Source organism: Drosophila virilis, chromosome 2, assembly GCF_030788295.1.
Source record: "Drosophila virilis strain 15010-1051.87 chromosome 2, Dvir_AGI_RSII-ME, whole genome shotgun sequence".
NCBI classification, from domain to species: domain Eukaryota; kingdom Metazoa; phylum Arthropoda; class Insecta; order Diptera; family Drosophilidae; genus Drosophila; species Drosophila virilis.
The window spans coordinates 32,045,702-32,062,429 of NC_091544.1; the positions used below are offsets into that span (position 1 = coordinate 32,045,702).

The following is a 16,728-nucleotide window of genomic DNA, read 5'->3' on the forward strand; positions in this document are numbered from 1 at the left end:
AACGAAAAATAAAGAAAACAATTCAAATACATATTTATTCAATAAATATTAATTTATTAGGCTCATAACTGCCTAGTTTTGTAAAGATAATCTTGAAAAAAAATCAAACAAAAAGCAAACTTAATTTACATCTATTAAACAATTTCTTTAAATATGCAAATTCCACCTGGAGAAAATCATAATTAAAGCAAATCTCCAACTTAATTTTACAACACTCGTCGCCGATACCGAAACAAGACGATAAAACAATAAAATAAAATGCACAAGCTCAAGAGCTCTCTTGTTCACGTTAACAAAATATATTCATAATCATGTCGCACAGACAAAAACAAAAGATTTGAAACTATTCAAAAGTCGAAATAAAAACACAAAGAGTGTGGTGTGTGTGGCATGTGAATACGTTGATGAAAACATAAACTGCACATCTATCTATTCACTTGCGATTCACGATCAGCAGGCTGATCTCATTCAAGCGATTGATTATATTAAAGCGGCTGCCTGCAAAGCAATTGAATTACAGATTATTTTTTGATATACTCTTTGATATCCACACAAGTAATAGTTACCCATTTTAATCTCAACCAAATCGCCTGTTTTCAAAATGCATCTCTGCATCTCGGCCGAGCCATTGTCCAGCTCAACTTCAAACTCGCCATAGAGCGCTAGAAACCGCTGAACGGAAAAACAAAATGTTATTTTTTTTTATGCACGATATATATTAGAATATATTTTGATACGCACCAAAGTGTTGGACTTGTTGCGTTTCATGCCACGCTGTTGCAGCGGTTGGAAGCGCATGTAGCCCATGGCGCACTTGTCCTCCGTTCCGAAGAACGTGTATTCAATGCCGTCCAAGTTCGTGAACTCCAGGTTAGCCGCCGATGCTGCAAGAAATACGTTTACACTAATATAAGTAATCAGGCTGAAGACAGGATTTGAGCATTTGTTCTGGTTCGAATGTGACGATGGGAGATTCGAATAGAGAATGTCTAAAACTCCGATGCGAGCACAAAACGAAGCTTTGAACTCAAAGCTTCGGTTCAAAGTTGCGGAAAACTACAAAAAACTACAAAAAAACCGCTGGTTCAAATCCAGAAATGGCGACAGAAAATTAGAATACAGAATGTCTGAAACAGGAATTCGAGCCCTTAGAACTCAATGCTTCGGTTCAGAGTTGTGGAATGCTAGCTACACAAAAAAGAGCTGGTTCAAATCCAGAAATGGCGACGGAGATTCGAATAGAGACAGCCCAAAACGATCCTTTCGAATTCAAAGCTTTGGTTCAAAGTTGTAGAAAAGTAGCTTCACGAAAAGGACCTGTTTCAAATCCAGAATTTAAGGAAAGCAGGTTCAATTCACAGCCTATGCTTAGGGGGTCTGAAAACCTAGATTAGGCTGTGAACCTATTAAAGATTATGTATAAAAAAAGGTAACGTACTGTAGCGCATTAAATTGTTCTCTTCTTCACTCGCGACGCTGGCCACAGCCTCAGAGGATTCGGGCGCCGCATCGCCAACACCACGTAGCCAATCCGTCATTTGCAAGAGTTGGTTTTGCGCCGCATTAAGTATGGGCCCCGAAGCTCGATCAGGCGCTGCTCTCGGTTCTGGTTCAGGCTCTGGCTCGTCTGCAGCATAGAATTCCTCTGTGCGTGGCATTGGATCTTCTTCTGATTCTGTTTCTGAAACTGAGTCAAAGTATACTCAAAAATTCTTTTTTTTTCGGGCTCGTGTTTTCAGAGGAATACCATCATTTGACCGCTTATGAGGGTGTCCACATGGTTTTGTTTCTGCCTTGCGTTTGCTTTGCCGTACATCTGATCTCTCCGATTCCATTTGCTGATCCTCTTCTTCGGTTATTTCGGGCAGCTGGGATAAGCCCGCGTCCAGTAGCTCCTGCTGCTGATACCGTTTACGCTTTAGCGTTCCGGAACTGCGTTCTGTGGTCCCGAGCTTTCTGTCATCACGCGGCGTGCTGCTACCGAGCGGCGGTCTCGTAATCAACGAATTGGTGCGATTCTGAGCTGATCTGGCCTTGGACTTATCATTTGAGAACTTGGTATAGGTGGAGAGTGAGCGCTCAAAGAAGGTGAACTTAAAAGGATTGCTGACCGTGTGCACCCAGGTATTACGCAGCGGAACGTGGCCACGCTTCGATCTGCGAACTCCAGCTGGCAATTGAAAAAGAATATAATTATTTGGTTATTTTACTTTAAACTTAGTCACTTTTTAGTTTTACGAATTTGAGATTCCTGTAATAAAAAATTTGTCTTTTTAGCTATAGCTTGATTGCTCAGTCTTGCGATTTGGATTACATTTAGATCAGTCAATCTGTCACTCTGTCAATCAGTCAGTCAATCAGAAATGTTCTAACTTGTATCATTAATAAAGGTCTTAAGAGCTTCTATAAAAATAAAGCTTTCTGGCTATGGCTGCTTATACTGTGTTTCACTCATCAACAAATCAATCAATCTGTCACTCTGTCAATCAGTCATTAATAAAGTTCTTAAGAACTATTTAAACTAAACTTTCTGGCTATGGTTGATTATACTATATTTTACTCAATCAATCAGTCGATCTGTCAATCAGTCAGTCAATCAGACATTGTCTAATTTGTATAATTAGAAAATGTCTTAAGAGCTTTTATGAAAACCTAATCTTTCTGGCTATGGTTGCGCATCAGTCAATCAAACAATCAATCAATCAGTCACGTCAATCAGTCAGTCAGTTAGTCAAACATGTTCATACTTACTTGTTTCATCGTTTTCGATTGTTGCATTCGCGTCCTCCGGCAACGTCTCATTGACGAGTGTAATACGCAGCTTCTCCAATGCGCTGTCCAATGGGTTCTTTCGATTGTTCCTGGGCGGAGGCGCAGATGGTTTTTTGAATAGAGCATCATCTTCCATTGGCTTCTTTTGCTTCTTTGATTTCTGTTGTTTTCTTGTATCCTTTGATTTATTCCTCTTTTGGCTCTCTTCCTGGATCGACAGCTGGAGTGCCTCGCGTGCAGCTCTACTAGTGCTCGGCTGTTCATCTAACGGAATTAGATCCAAGTCTGATGCCTCTGGTGCAGCTGGTGGTGTTGGCGTTTCCATGCGCAACTCCTCCATACACGTGCTGCTCGCCTCTGTATTATTGTTAAGCTGTACCGGCAGCATTAAATTCTCCTCCTCAGCAGCTGCGCCTTGTGCATCTGTGCCTTGCTCTACCTGTTCCTGTTCCTGCTGCTGCTCCTGCTCCTCCTGGGACGGCTGTGACAGAGATCTGCGCGACTGGCGCGTGTATCGAATAGCGGCTGGCGCAGGCGGCACAATTTGTATATCCTCAATAATCTTAGGTTGAGAGCTTCCTGTCAGTTCCTCCGCCTGCTCCTCCTCCGCGTAATTGATTTCTTCCCGAGGCTCTGCATCCACAGCAATAGAATTAAGGCGAACCGACCTGCGCGAACATCGTTTGGCAGCCAGTGAAGGCGGCCTAATAGGTACATCCTCCAATTCTGTAGCTGCATCTGGTGTTTGCTGCACCTCCGCTTCCGCACACAAGAATTCATCTGGTGGTTCCGGCATATATCTCTGACACTGACGCGAGTATCTTAAGGAGGATGGTGGAGACGGTACAATAGGTATTTCCTCGACGGCACCTTCCCCCTGCTGCACCTGGTTTTCCTTCGGAGGCTCTTCGTTCACATCGATAGAACTGAAGCGAACCGATCTGCGCGACTGACGCGAGTATCTTAAGGAGGCTGGCGGAGACGGTACAATAAGTATTTCCTCGATAATCCCAACGGGAGAGCTTTGTGTTTGATCTGGTGCAGCATCTGTCTCCAGCTGCACCTGATTTTCCACTGGCGGCTCTTCGTTCACATTGATAGAACTGAAGCGAACCGATCTGCGCGACTGACGCGAGTAGCGTATGGAGTTTGATGGCGGCGGCACAATGGGTATATCCTGGATGATTGCATGTGGCGACGGTGCGGGTGCGATCTGTAGAGAGCTGTCGCTTAGACGCTTTGGCTGCTTTGGCGGCAACGGCGACAGATTGTCCTCGATGTCCGAGTTGCCCTTGGTGTAAAGACTGCGCTTAGTGTCCGTCCTGGAGCGCGACCTGAGGCGTTTCTCAATAGCTTGCGAGAGCTCCAAATAATTCAATAGCTCAGTGGTCTTTAAAGAGAATTTAAATGGAAATTAAAATATGAAAAGTTAGGTCAGATAAGGTAAACTTACCACGGGTGCGCCACGGCGTCTGGAGCGCGAGAGTCGCGGCGGCTCCATCAGAGTAGAAGTATTAAGCTGTTGCATCGTTAAGCTACGCCTCACTGCTGCGCTTTTGTTGATTCCAGTTGAGTCTGCAGCTGGCGGTGGCAAAGCGTTTAGCTCCAAACTGGGTGCAGTCACTTTGCTGGGCAAACCTTCGCCCTGACCAGACAGATTACGTCGCAATATCTCCATTTGTATGCTCTGCTCCAAGGCCAGCTGCTGCTCCATAATGGACGGCTGCTGCTGCTGCTCCCCGCTCTGCTGATAGATCTGGCCCAATGAATTGCGTTTACGCAAATCGAGTATTTCAAAGTTGCTCATGCGTGCCAATTCGTCGGCAAACTCTTCGCCGTTGATGGCCGGCCGCGGCGGCTTATTGAGCGCCACCTGTGCGATCTTCTGTGTGCGCTGCTCAGGTAAATGATGTGTGCGCGTGCGATGCAAATCGAGCAGCTGCATGGTCGCCTCCTGGCAGGACGACTGCCTACGTCGGCGCTGCAGCCTGGTTGTGTTGCCGCCGGGTGGCGCCAAGTTTAGCGGCGCTGTACTATCCGTGTTCTCAGCGTAGCTCTCGTCGAGCATTGTATCATCCCGAATATTATCCGCACTGCAAGTGGTTTGTATGCCACAACTAACAGCAGCTGCTGCTGATGATCTTGGCGGTGTTGGTGGCGCAGATGACGTCTCCTTTGGTTGTGTTTCCGGCACAATATACTCCGGGTCGGGCTCGACTTGCTGTGACATTCGTGTTGACTCCAGCAGCTCGGATGTGCGTCTCACACGCACTCGAAACGACTGTGGCTGCGACTCCACCTGTGGCTCCTGGGATTGTGTTTCAGACACAATCTGGTCACTTTGCTGTGCTATGCGTATTACTTTCTGCAGCTGTGGTGAGCGTCTCAAACGCACACGAGGTTGTGTTACTACGCATGAATCCGTGCGCGCTGGTGACGGAGCAGTCTTTGCTGCCAACTGTCCCATGGTTGGGCTTTTGCTTGAGGACGCGGGCTCTGTTTCTATGATAAAGGTGCCCCGATTTCCCACTCTAGTTGGAGTCCCGAGACTCTGTGCTGTGTTCGTCGAGGGTCTCTGTGCTGCTGTTGTCTTAGAAGGCCGCTCGGCCTTGCGGTCCATTTGCTTCAGACTTGACTCAAAGCTGATTTCGAAATGGTCATGTTGCGGCTGAGGCTCAAGGGCGGCACCTATTGCTGCTGCTCCTGACGAACGCTGCGGCGAACGCTGCGGCAACCGCTGTGGCATACGCTGCGGCGATTGCTGCGGCTCCTTCTGTTGCTGCGGCAACTGTCTGGTTGCTGGTTTCTCTGAAGCAGGTGTGCTACTAACTGTGGGCAACTGTGAGATTGTCAATTAGTGGGAGCCGATATTGAAACAATGCGAAACTTACAAAATCCAAGGTGCCCGATATCTTGCGAGTCTCATTTACAGCATTGTCGAACTCCTGCTGCAATTCGCGCCGTCCACCCAACTGGGAGCGTCTGTTCAACGCAATACGTCGCAATTTATCAGGCTCGGGCAGGTCGCCTCCGCTGCGAGGCGCTTGGAAGCGTCGAGTGTGCGCAGGCGAGACGCTATGGGAGCGCCGCGACGGTGGTAAATTCTCGCGAGTCGGCGAAATGGGAAATTCGGGTTGCGGCTGTGACTCTGTCACCAAATGCTCCACATTTTCTGTAATGGGTAGGTTAAATGTATCGTGTAACGCTTTATTCGCCAAGCCACTCTCTGTGTACCTTTTGGCTGAGCCTGCTGCTGTTGATGCTTTTCTGGCAGTTTGATCAAGTCGACGTCTAAATCAAATGACACATCGTAGCCGCCAAGCACGTACTGTGGCGTGGCCTTTTGCTTTGGAGCGGTTTTTAGTTTTAGAAACGCAGTCAAACGATTTTCATCTGGGTTATTCTCATTCAGAATGTCATCCAGCTCGCGCATTGTGTCCTCACTTATTAGCGGCCTGCAAAAACAATCTAAGTTAAAGTGTGCTCGGTTATTTAATGTTGCTGCACTTACATGTTGTGTTTTGCGCCTTTTGGCAAATTGTTTATTAATACTTCTTGTAAAGGAATTTGAAACGAAATGTTTAAGTGACGCTGTCGTATTGATGCGCGCTGCTTCAGCTCACTTGCTATCCAACACTGAAATGCAAGACTATCGCTGACAGTACGTAAAACATCGATAAGTTGTTTTCACGGCGTTAAATGTATCGATGATAACGATTAGTGAAATGACACCTACGGTTACAATCAGTGCTGCCAATCGCCACTATAAATAGCTATATAGCAGCACTGGTTATGGTTATGCTAGTAGGATGACACCTGCAATACCAATGCTGTAGGTGTCATACCAGCTTAAGTAGACATTGGGCGCGCTACACAATGAATTTCAATGGAATAAATATACCCCAAAAGCTGGTGCCGCACAACTATTTGCAGCTGGGATTGGCGGCGCAGCGAGGCAGACAACGCCAAGTCAAAGAACTGCTGGAAAAGGTAGCAGCAGAAAAACGTAAAAAATCGAGATAAGAAATTGTTTGTTTTGCAGCGAAAATTGCCAGAGCAGGGTTGGCGGGATGAGGAGATCGAGGAGCTGGTGCACCAGCTGGCCGCATTGGACAGTAACAATTTCGCCCACAATGTGGGCCTCGGCGAGCGGGAGGCGCGCATTGCGTGCAGTAAGTAAAAAATGTGAATTGAATAAAGAAATCTTGCGATTATTCTTGTATAATTCAGAGCTCGTGGCGCGGCGCCATTACAACTTTGGCCATGGCATCGGACGCTCTGGAGATCTGCTGGAGGCACAACCGAAGGCCGCCGGCTCCACGCTGCTGGTCAGTCTAACAAACGCCCTGCTGCTAGATCTGATGCAGACGCTTGGCCTGCACAGCTGTCGCGGCTGCTTTCTGGTGCCCCTGGCGACGGGCATGACGCTGACCTTGTGCCTGCAGGCGCTGCGCAAGCGCCGGCCAAATGCCAAATATGTGCTCTGGTCGCGCATCGATCAGAAGTCCTGCTTTAAGGCTATCACCGCCGCCGGCCTGCAGCCCATTGTTATACCCGTCCAGGTGCTGGCGCACGAGCACGCCTTGGTCACAGATTGCGGCCAGTTCGAGCAGCGCATCCGGGAACTGGGCGCTGCTAATATACTCTGTCTGTACAGCACAACCAGCTGCTTTGCACCGCGCAACTGCGACAGCGTTGTTGAACTGGCAAAGCTGGCCAAAAGCGCGGCTATGCCACATCTGGTCAACAATGCGTATGGACTTCAGTGCGAGGACATCACCGGCCAGCTGGAGCGTGCCCAGCGTGTTGGGCGCATCGATTACATTGTCCAGAGTACGGACAAGAATCTTCTAGTGCCTGTGGGCGGTGCCATAGTGGCCAGCTGCGATGAGCAGCTGCTGCAACATCTGGCCAGCAGCTATGCAGGTCGCGCCAGCAGCTCCCAGACTCTGGACGTATTCATGACGCTCCTCTCACTGGGACGCAGTGGCTACGAGGCTCTGCTTCAAGACCGCCGGCAAAATTTTCAATATCTCAAACAACGGCTGCAACAATTTGCGACAGAGCACGGAGAAATCGTGCCACAGAGCACATTTAATCAGATATCCCTGGCGCTCACCGTGAGCACACTGAGTCGTCATGGCGAGAAGGAGCACAGCGTGACCCAACTGGGCGCCATGCTGCACTCGCGCGGCGTGTCCGGTGTGCGAGTGGTGCCCGTCGGTCAGACCAAATCCATCGATGGCTACGAATTTAAGCGTGGGTATCTGTCAATATACATTAATACATAATAACATAATATACATTATATACATAATCTAAATTATTTATATAACAAATTATACCAATAACAAATTATATATATAAGATAGGGATTCTTTCAGTCAATTTAAATTAATATATTTATTTATTTAATTTGTTATTATTTACAAAGAACAAATCAATAACAAATTAAGTAAAGAAACAAATTAATATATTATTATATATATGCAATTTGATTTCTATTTAATTTTCTTCAGATTTTGGTTCGCATCATGAGCAGATGGAGGTGCCTTATTTAACTGTGGCCGCAGCTCTGGGCATCCGTCGCCCGGAAATCGACAAGTTCTTTGAGATCTTGGACAAATGCTGGACACAGCTCAAAAAGGCACCAGCTTAGCTATTGTTGGTCTGTTGGAATGTATATATCTCTATTCTTAAGTCGAGTGCATAAAAAAAACAATTGTAGCCAACTATAAACAATTCGACTAAGCATAGCTTATATGCTAGTATATGGCTTATATCTATCGATTGCTGGGCTCGTTCTCCTTGTCGTTAATCTTGCGCTGGCGGTCGCGGCTCTTGCGCTGCTGCAGATGCTGCTGCATGGTTGCCTCGATTTGGGTGAGGGAGGTCTGATACTCGAGCTTGATGCGCTCGTATTCGCGCTTCATATGCGCCTCCTTGTCCTCCGCGTACAGCTTGTAATTGTGGGCGGTGCGTTTGGCGCTCTGATACCGCAGCTGTGCGGCACGCATTGCCTCCTCGTGGCTGTCGCGCAGCGATTGGACTTGAGTTCGCCAGTGCTGTTCCACCTGTTCAATGGATTGCTTTTGCTTATCCCATTCGGCCATGACGGTTTTCATGGAGCGTCGCTCAGACTCGATGCTCGCATGCTGCTCGTCTAGATCGCGCAGCAAGTCAGCAATGCGCTGATTCTTCGACTGCAGCTCGCTGCGGCACTTGTGCAGCATTTGCTTCTGCTTGTCCTCCTGCTCGGCCAGCAGTTCCTGCATTTGCTCTCGCTCGGCGAGTATCGTTTGCTTCAGCAGCTCCACCTCCGTTTGGCGCTGCTGCAGATCCCGGCAGACCAATTGATATTCGCGCTGCAGGCACAGGCTGCGCTCCTCCGTCTGCTGAACGCGCTGCGTAAACCGCTTGAGCTCGGCGGCAAATAGCTTGGCCATTTCGTCGCGCACACGCTGCTCGATGCGCTTGATGCGCGCCTGCGTCAGCTCCGGTGAAGCGGGTGACGCCGCCTCGGCTTCATTCGCAACTGCCTGCTTGGGGGAGCTGGCCGCCTTGGCTGCGTCCTGCTGCAGCTGCTGCTCATATAGCTCTGCCTTGACCTTGAGCTCGGCAAGCTGCTTTTCCTGCTCCGCCGCCTGCTGGAGCTTCGCCTCCAGCTCCGTGTGCAGAGCCTGCGCCTGCTGCAGCTCGTTTCTCAGCTCGCTTAGCTCCTTGGCCTGCATAGAGTTCATGTTCTGCAGCTTTAACATTTGGATTTCAAGCTGTAAGTACATTTAGTTAGAGCAGCGCTCGTTTGGAACACTTCACATCCTACCTTGGTTACCTCGGCCAGCTGATCGCTGCACTTGCCGCAATTGCTGGAGCTCTCCTTGGCCGTTTTAAGCACCTCCTCGTGCATTTCGCGCTCCCATTTCTCACGCAGCAGCTGCAGCTCGCGTTCATGTCGCAGCTTCTCCGTGTCGAGTATTTTCGTTAGCTCCTGCGCCTTCAGCTCCGCCAGCTGCACATTGCGCTGCAACTGGGCAATTTGCTGGCGCTGCTCCTGCAGCTCCTTGATGCTATCCGTCTCGCTCAGCTTGCGCAGCTGATAACTCAGCGTCTCCTTATCGTTGGCAATCTCCGTGTAGAGCGTCTTCAGTCGTTCCACCTCGCCCTGCGCATCCTTCAGCAAGATCTTGTGTCGCTCCAGCTCCAGGCGCAAATTGTCCGCGGTGGCCCGCGTGCGCAGCTGTCGATTGTCGTCCGTTAGCTGTTCGTGTTGGCGCCGCAGCTGCTCATGCGCCAGCTGCAGTTGCTCCAAATCAAGCTGTGCCTGCTTCAGCTGCTTATCGACCTTTTGGCGCTCTGTCGTTTGCGCCAACGTCTTCTGCTGCAGTGCATCTCGCTCGGCCAACAGCGCATCCAATTCAGCTTGCAGCTTGGACGCATTGAGCGTTGAGTTGTGCTGGCGTTCGTTCAGCTGCTCCTGCAGCACCCGAATGCGCGTCTCCAGACGCGAATTGTCCTCCTTCAGCGTGGCCAGCTGGACCAGCGTTTTGTTCTCCTCCGCCCGCAAGGTGCTCAGCTCATTGGTGCGCTCGTCCAGTTGTTTCTCTAGCTTGCGCACTTCCTCGCGCTTGTTCTTCAAACTGGCCAGTGCCCGGTAGAGCTCCTGCTTGATGTGTCCCATACGATCGGCAGGATTTAGGGGCGTGCTGCCCATAAGACGGGACGGCAATCTATTTGGCGTCTCCGTTTCGGCCTGATGCTGTTGTATCAGCGTATCCATCAGATCCAGCTCAGCTGTGGTGCCATTAACACGCTCCGTTAGCTGCGCTATGGTCTGCTCCATGCTGGCCACCTGTGCGTGCAGATCGGCTATGCACTGCTGCTGGCACGTGTACTCCGCCTCGTAGTTGGGCTTGGCGGCCAGTTGTTGGAAGCGCCGCTGTGCCACATCCAGCGCGGAGTTGAGTTCATTTATTTTGGCCGCCTTGTCCAGCAGCATGGACTCGTGGCTGGACTGCAGCGCATTGTAGCGCATATGCATTTGATCGAGCTCCTGTTTTTTCTTGTCCAGCTGATCGCTCAGCTGGCTGAGCTGCTGCTGCAGTAGCTCCGTTTGGGCGCGTTGATGCTCCTCCAGCTGCTTGATGCGCATATCTGTGTTGCGATCCTCACGCCTGTGCTGATCCCGCTCGACCATATCATATTTACGCTGCACATCGGCGAGCAGCGTTTGAGCTGTCTCCAGCTGCCCAACCAGCTGGGTGTTCTCCGCCTCCAGCGAACGCTTCTCGCAGCGCAGCTTCTCAATGTTATTGTCCAAATTGGAGCATTTCTCTTTGCTATCCACGAGCAGCTCATGCGTGTGCTGCTTCTCGCGCAGCGCTCGCTCCAGCTCGGCCTGGGATATGGTTAACCGCTTCTGGTACTCATCGACTTTCTTATGCGCCTCCGTGGCCAGCTTATTGATGTTGCTCAGCTCGTGCGTCTTGGACTCCAGCATCATCTTTAGCTTATGCATTTCGCTGGCACTTACAAACTCCTCCTGCTGATGCTGCTGATGTTGGGCGGGGTGTTGCGTAGGCAGAAGCGGCAATTGATGCGTGGGCAACAAATTGGATGGATAATTTGTTGTCGAGTCAATTGTGCTCTCGTCGTCGTCGTCATCCAAATCATCGAAAGCATTTTCCAATAAATTCCCCAGCTATAAAATATGTATGCACAAAATAATTAAAAACAACTTCAGGTAAACAAGGCTTGCGTCGACTCAAATGTCAATAACTACCTCCGCTTCGCGTCTCTTTTGATCCTGCAGCGCTTCTTCCTCCTCCTGACGCTCCAGTGTTGAATTTACCTTGAGCGTTTCGGCGCCTTGGAAAAGGCTGACGCCGGGCGTGTTCATTTTGACGTCCGTTCACAATTAATTTAAATTTGAATTTGAGCTAATGGCGCAGGCGCTGATTTTTTTTTGTCTTTTTTTTTTGTTTTTGTTGTCGACGTCAAGTTTGGTATGCAGCTCAGCACATTAGGTTGCTAATATTGAGTAGACACTTAACAACTCTTGCTTGGATATATGGCAAATCAACGCAACTCTGCAATCATCTTCCCGGTTTTACTAATTTTTCACTACACCAAATTTATATCATGACCGAAAACTACCGATACAGCACTGATGCATGTTTAAACATGTTTACTTTCCACGCTTAATCAGCATACCACAAGCCAGTTCAGACTGTAGTAGTATGGCAGCACTGTGCTGCTTGTGGTGGCCGGTCGATAGCACCTAGCGTAGGGTGAGTCAGCATATCGATAAATTTAACAGGGCTGCACACATTAAACATTAACCAAATTGATGCGTTTAATTCAAAAAGTAATTATGAACAGAACACTTGTAAAAAGATTTGCCTTGCTTTTTTCAAATTTTTTCAGTTTTATTATTATTATACAGACTGTCCATTCATAAACGCACTTATATTGGGACATTTATCTAATTTCTCGGCATCTATTTGGAAAACCTTGGACAAACGTTTCCAACTTTGCGCATCAAAGTAATAGAAGGTGCCACGCTCTTTTGTACCATTTTTTTCATATTGATTAATGCCAGGAATTCGAGTTATCCAAATCTTCTCCTCCACATGATACCGCCACTCGCGACTATGCCTGCGTTATAGAGAAAAAGAAATGTTAATTTAAAATAAATACAAGAGAATTGGGTCTTAATGGGACTTACAATTCAGCAGCTGCCATTAATTGCATTATATCACCGATATTCGTGTAGAACAGGAAAAAGAGCAGATCCTCTTGCAGCTTTTTCAGTACCGGCGCTGTGAGCTTATCTCTAATCGCAAAATTGATCAGATATTCGGGTGGCACGCTGTACTCAACGTCTTGTGCTCTGTTAATAAATAAACAATGTGTCAATTGGATTTGAATTTGAGTGCAACCGATATTGCATGGCGATAAGTCCATAAGCAACCCAGCGCAATATGTTATCGATATCGAAATCGATATCGTTTGTATTAAACATTTTCAAAAGGGGCGCCAAACGAATCTAATTGGCTTGGGCGCGCTCACCTGCAGGGCTGTTCCACGAACGGTCCAGCGAATGTTGGATGCAAACTCTCCTGTGAATTCAGATTTAGGCCCAGGCCCGTTAGATCCGTGCCCAGCGATAAGGTCACCAGATTTGGATCCGTCTCGGCCGCCCGGATGAACGTCAGCAGACCCACCATGCCAAACTGATTGTTCACCATGCTCGCTGGTATGTTTGTGACCTTGCCTGTGAATTGAGATTTGATTTGGTTAGTATTGTGCACTCTTCTATTTGGTATTTGGGCCTTACCATCTGGCGATGTTTGTACGCCGCTCTTCACAAGTTTATCATTGCTGGAATTATCGTTCATGTGCTCGCCGCCCGCTCCGCTGCCTGCTCCACTGCCGAGGCCGCCGCCAACGCCCATCATTGCATTGTTGCCGGTAACGCTGTTGACACCACCGCCACCGCCGCCGCCACCCCCGCCTCCGCCAGCGCCTACTAAACCTACATGCGTCGCATTTACCACACCGCTTGACCCGCTGCTGCTGCTGCCGCCACCAACAACAACGCCGCCCAGACCGCTGCCAACGGCGCCATGACCATTGCCGCCAACAACGGCACCGGAGCTGCCCGCACCGCCGCTGACCACAATTGAATTCATTGCCTTTTCCGTGCCATCCAGATTGTTCTCTGTGATACCGCCGCCGCCGCCGCCGCCTCCAGCAGCGCTGCCAACGCCGCTGCTGGTGCCCAACGCGTTCGTTGTGCCATCCGAGTTCTGGGTGCCCGGTAACGCAGGAAAGTCCTCGTTGGACATCGTGAATTCCGATTGCTCTGACGTTGGTTGCTTCACCATGCCAACTGAAATTAGTTCCAAAGCCCATCAGTCAATTTGGCAGAGTACAAAGAATGCGGTGCACTCGCATAACAAACGGATTTAGCAAATAAATACAGTGTTCATTCTTAGGGGATAAACCTTCTACTACAACTTGTTAATTCCAAAACCACAAAGCAATTAGTACAAAAAATCGTTATCCTCGGTAGCTCGAAGATATCCTTGTGGACATATGACACGTATGGTACATAATATATGCATATATATATGTCTATAGTAATTTAACAGTTTTCATCATACATAGAACATCAATATATAAAATAAAAAACATTAGCACAATTATGTGGGCAATCAAAGAACACACAATTATAGGTATATATATATATATAAATATATAAATAGAGAGTTAGCCGCTACCAATTGTAATTGTAAACGTAGATTGTAACCGAAATTTAAATAAAAATAATGTGGATTTTTGTTTTGAACTCACAAGAGGTAAAGAAATTACCGTAGGGTTTGCTGCCCGGCGGCTGGAGGGTATTCGATTGGGGCAGTGTCTGATCGTTCTGGCCGCGCGCATTCGTCAGCGATGGAAACTCTGTGGGATCGAGCAGCGCCGGCGTTGATGAGTCCGCCCCGCTGCCGCCACCGAATACATGAAAATTATTTAAAGGGCCGCCGCCACCGCCACCGCCAGTCCCATAGCCACCGCGGCCGGATTGCATAAAGTTGCCCATGTTCGACTGCAATGGAAATGATAAAGTCTTTTATTTACATTTGTGTAAAATTCAATAGATAAATGTGCTCACCATGGGCCCGCTGCCCAGACCCTGCATGGCACGACGCTCCACAAACGGCCGCTGGCCAAATAGATTCGCATTGCGATTGCCACTCGATAACGCGGGACCACCGACGGATAACTGCGCATTTCGATTCGGCGATAGCTGAGGCGGCTGTTGCGTTTGTTGACCATAATTCGCAGCGCCAGGATAGGAGGTTGCGAAGTCTGCACATAGAAAACAAAAGAAAAAATATTAGAAAATATAGTACATATGCTTTTGATGCGACTTACCGGTTTGGAACATGCCGGACGTGGGTGTTACATGGCCAGACATGGAGCTACCACCAAAGCCGCCAGTTGTGCGGCCCGTTAAAGCCGCGTTTGCTATGCTTCTGGGAGGTTGTTGAAAATTTAAATTCGCCATAATCTGCAAAGCAGAAAAAAACACCGAAATTAAATAAAAATTGTATTTGAGAAGAATCAAATAAATAATACATTTGTTCGCCTTTTTATGCTGCTTGCTGTTAATTGCATTCATCTAAAGCGCTGTTATCGATTACATTTATCGATTTCAAAGCCAGATCAACAGCAAAAAATCGATAATAATTCATAAAGTTTGTGATGCAGTCGTGACGTGTGCTGTGTGTTTTGGCGCGCACCAGACACGATATACATACATATAGTATATACCAATTGGCCAACAACAACAAATCATGCGAGGCCGGCTGTTGTTTATCAGAAACGTTGATGCAGCTGAGCGAGAGAGGGTCAAATTTGATGTGTGAACAAGAGATACGTGACGCTGACTCACGTTAGATTCAAGGAGAGCGAAACAGAAACCAAATCGCGCACATTTGATAACAAAACCGAAAACCGAGTGCAGATAATTATTGCGGCGCGTTGAAAATAACACAAACATATGCTTATAAATAAATATAAACAAGACACAAATGGAGACTACACGTTTTTTGCTGTCTGACTTTGTCCGATTCTCTGCATTTGTGTTGTTGGGGGCGGGTTTTTATTAATTTGCGGCTTCGATAAAGCCAAGGTCGCTGGAAAATTCACGTAACAGTTACAAACAACAGCTACAATCAGCCGTAATCAAGCTGTAACAGCTAAAAAATAAAGCACAGCGAATTTGAATACAAAGCAAGTAAACAAAGTGGCGTTCACTTTGCAATACTAATTCCGATTAAATGGCCGCGCGGGCATCAGCTGTCAAAAAACCAACAAAAATCAATGGACACAGCATACGTCAGTGTGTGCATAAACACACACGCACGCGCGCGCGCAATCACACACACACACACACATCCGTCTAAAAACCAGCCAGACAATTAATGGCACACAGAAGACCGTACAAAAAGCAAATGGAAAAGGATACGCAATGCACTTGACATAGACGATCAATTTGTAACTGTGCGTGTGTATGTGTGTGTTTGAGCGTGTATGCGCCGCACAATAAACGATGCTGCGTGTGTGAGTTTTGCTGATCTGCTGTTAGCTCTATCGGCGGCTCTGACTACACTTGTACCTCTACCCTGATTATTGTTTACTGCATTGTACCTTCTGTATTGCGAGCACCTTTCCTACACGCTCTCCTCTATTTGTTTGCTTCAACTTTGCTAGACTGATAGCCCGATTGCTTTACAGCGTCGGTTCGCCGATGCTGATCGTACGGGTTTGTTCGCTATGTATGTAACTTCATCAGCTGACCAATGGATGTTTTGCAACACTGAATTCGTTTACAACAAATTGCAGCGAATTCAACATTGGCCAATTAGCGTCAGAGCTAGCCTTGAAACGGAAAAGCGAGCTTAAGCCAATAGCAACTAGATGGAACTGTGAGGGCTGAAGGGGTGGCGGTTGTTTACAATACTTACCTAAATGAACGTTGGATGATAATGCTGCTGCTTCTTCCTCTTCTGCCACTGTTAATGCTTCGGTTTGCCGACTACTGCTGTTACCAACAACAACATACACTGAATGTTTTGTTCTCACCGCATTTAACATTCCAAAGCGACGGGGACGTTGTTGTTGCTGACGCTGCCACTGCCACTGCCGCTGCCGCTGTCGTGCGCTCTTGCGTTTTGTCAGCTGCTGCACCAACTGACGCTTGTAGTTGTGAACTTGAATATGTTTAGTTTTGATCACTCGACTCGGTTTACAGTTACAGTTATAAATGGCACTGGCACACACACACGCAGGATACACGCTAGCACGCACACAGGCACCCACACGACGAAGATGATGCGCAAAGTGTAGCCGCAACGTGCGGAGAGAGGTTAGTTGGTATTTTTCCGCGCC

General features: G+C 47.9%; 4 protein-coding genes across 5 annotated transcripts; 1 reads left to right on the forward strand and 3 right to left on the reverse strand.

Moving 5' to 3' along the window:
- Positions 1 to 33: 33 nt before the first annotated feature.
- Positions 34 to 6,433, reverse strand: Cenp-C (Centromeric protein-C). The gene is made up of 10 exons (XM_002056576.4): positions 6,284 to 6,433; positions 6,007 to 6,227; positions 5,664 to 5,944; positions 4,226 to 5,611; positions 2,752 to 4,162; positions 1,748 to 2,170; positions 1,439 to 1,687; positions 742 to 884; positions 567 to 672; positions 34 to 498 (listed from the first exon to the last, which is right to left on the reverse strand). Coding segments are annotated over exons 1-10 (4,287 nt in total). The 5' UTR covers positions 6,286 to 6,433; the 3' UTR covers positions 34 to 433.
- Positions 6,434 to 6,558: 125 nt separating this feature from the next.
- Positions 6,559 to 8,562, forward strand: SecS (Sec synthetase). Its single transcript, XM_002056577.4, has 4 exons — positions 6,559 to 6,762; positions 6,815 to 6,944; positions 7,003 to 8,031; positions 8,292 to 8,562. Exons 1-4 carry the CDS (start codon positions 6,649 to 6,651, stop codon positions 8,429 to 8,431), a joined length of 1,413 nt encoding a protein of 470 aa, XP_002056613.1. The 5' UTR covers positions 6,559 to 6,648; the 3' UTR covers positions 8,432 to 8,562.
- asl (chromosome segregation ATPase asterless) lies at positions 8,148 to 11,972 on the reverse strand. The gene is made up of 3 exons (XM_002056578.4): positions 11,552 to 11,972; positions 9,596 to 11,470; positions 8,148 to 9,542 (listed from the first exon to the last, which is right to left on the reverse strand). The coding sequence occupies exons 1-3, from the start codon at positions 11,666 to 11,668 to the stop codon at positions 8,556 to 8,558; spliced, it is 2,979 nt and encodes a 992-aa protein (XP_002056614.1). The 5' UTR covers positions 11,669 to 11,972; the 3' UTR covers positions 8,148 to 8,555.
- Positions 11,973 to 12,171: 199 nt separating this feature from the next.
- On the reverse strand, positions 12,172 to 16,684 carry Rga (CCR4-NOT transcription complex subunit regena). 2 transcript variants are annotated; one of them, XM_015170314.3, is made up of 8 exons: positions 16,305 to 16,684; positions 14,710 to 14,845; positions 14,447 to 14,643; positions 14,128 to 14,380; positions 13,109 to 13,663; positions 12,841 to 13,045; positions 12,497 to 12,661; positions 12,173 to 12,426 (listed from the first exon to the last, which is right to left on the reverse strand). In XM_015170314.3, exons 2-8 carry the CDS (start codon positions 14,840 to 14,842, stop codon positions 12,207 to 12,209), a joined length of 1,728 nt encoding a protein of 575 aa, XP_015025800.1. In that variant the 5' UTR covers positions 14,843 to 14,845; positions 16,305 to 16,684; the 3' UTR covers positions 12,173 to 12,206. The 2 variants fall into 2 exon arrangements, with proteins under 2 accessions (XP_032289697.1, XP_015025800.1); XM_032433806.2 differs by lacking the exon at positions 16,305 to 16,684 and having other exon boundaries at positions 12,172 to 12,426; positions 14,146 to 14,380.
- Between the last annotated feature and the right edge of the window lie 44 nt (positions 16,685 to 16,728).

Bases quoted from the DNA above. Each gene is read 5' to 3' on its own strand.
- asl (XM_002056578.4), bottom strand. From the start codon at position 11,668: ATGAACACGCCCGGCGTCAGCCTTTTCCAAGGCGCCGAAACGCTCAAG. The intron at 11,471-11,551 runs GTAGTTATTGAC...CATATTTTATAG, and splicing joins AAAAGAGACGCGAAGCGGAG to CTGGGGAATTTATTGGAAAA. The intron at 9,543-9,595 runs GTAGGATGTGAA...ATGTACTTACAG, and splicing joins AGCTGGCCGAGGTAACCAAG to CTTGAAATCCAAATGTTAAA.
- Rga (XM_015170314.3), bottom strand. From the start codon at position 14,842: ATGGCGAATTTAAATTTTCAACAACCTCCCAGAAGCATAGCAAACGCG. The intron at 12,662-12,840 runs GTGAGCGCGCCC...ATTTATTAACAG, and splicing joins TTCGTGGAACAGCCCTGCAG to AGCACAAGACGTTGAGTACA. The intron at 12,427-12,496 runs GTAAGTCCCATT...TCTATAACGCAG, and splicing joins TTAATGGCAGCTGCTGAATT to GCATAGTCGCGAGTGGCGGT.
- SecS (XM_002056577.4), top strand. From the start codon at position 6,649: ATGAATTTCAATGGAATAAATATACCCCAAAAGCTGGTGCCGCACAAC. The intron at 6,945-7,002 runs GTAAGTAAAAAA...TGTATAATTCAG, and splicing joins GGAGGCGCGCATTGCGTGCA to AGCTCGTGGCGCGGCGCCAT. The intron at 8,032-8,291 runs GTGGGTATCTGT...AATTTTCTTCAG, and splicing joins CGATGGCTACGAATTTAAGC to ATTTTGGTTCGCATCATGAG.
- Cenp-C (XM_002056576.4), bottom strand. The intron at 673-741 runs GTGCGTATCAAA...TTTTCCGTTCAG, and splicing joins GCAACAAGTCCAACACTTTG to CGGTTTCTAGCGCTCTATGG. The intron at 499-566 runs GTAACTATTACT...ATTGCTTTGCAG, and splicing joins TTTGGTTGAGATTAAAATGG to GCAGCCGCTTTAATATAATC.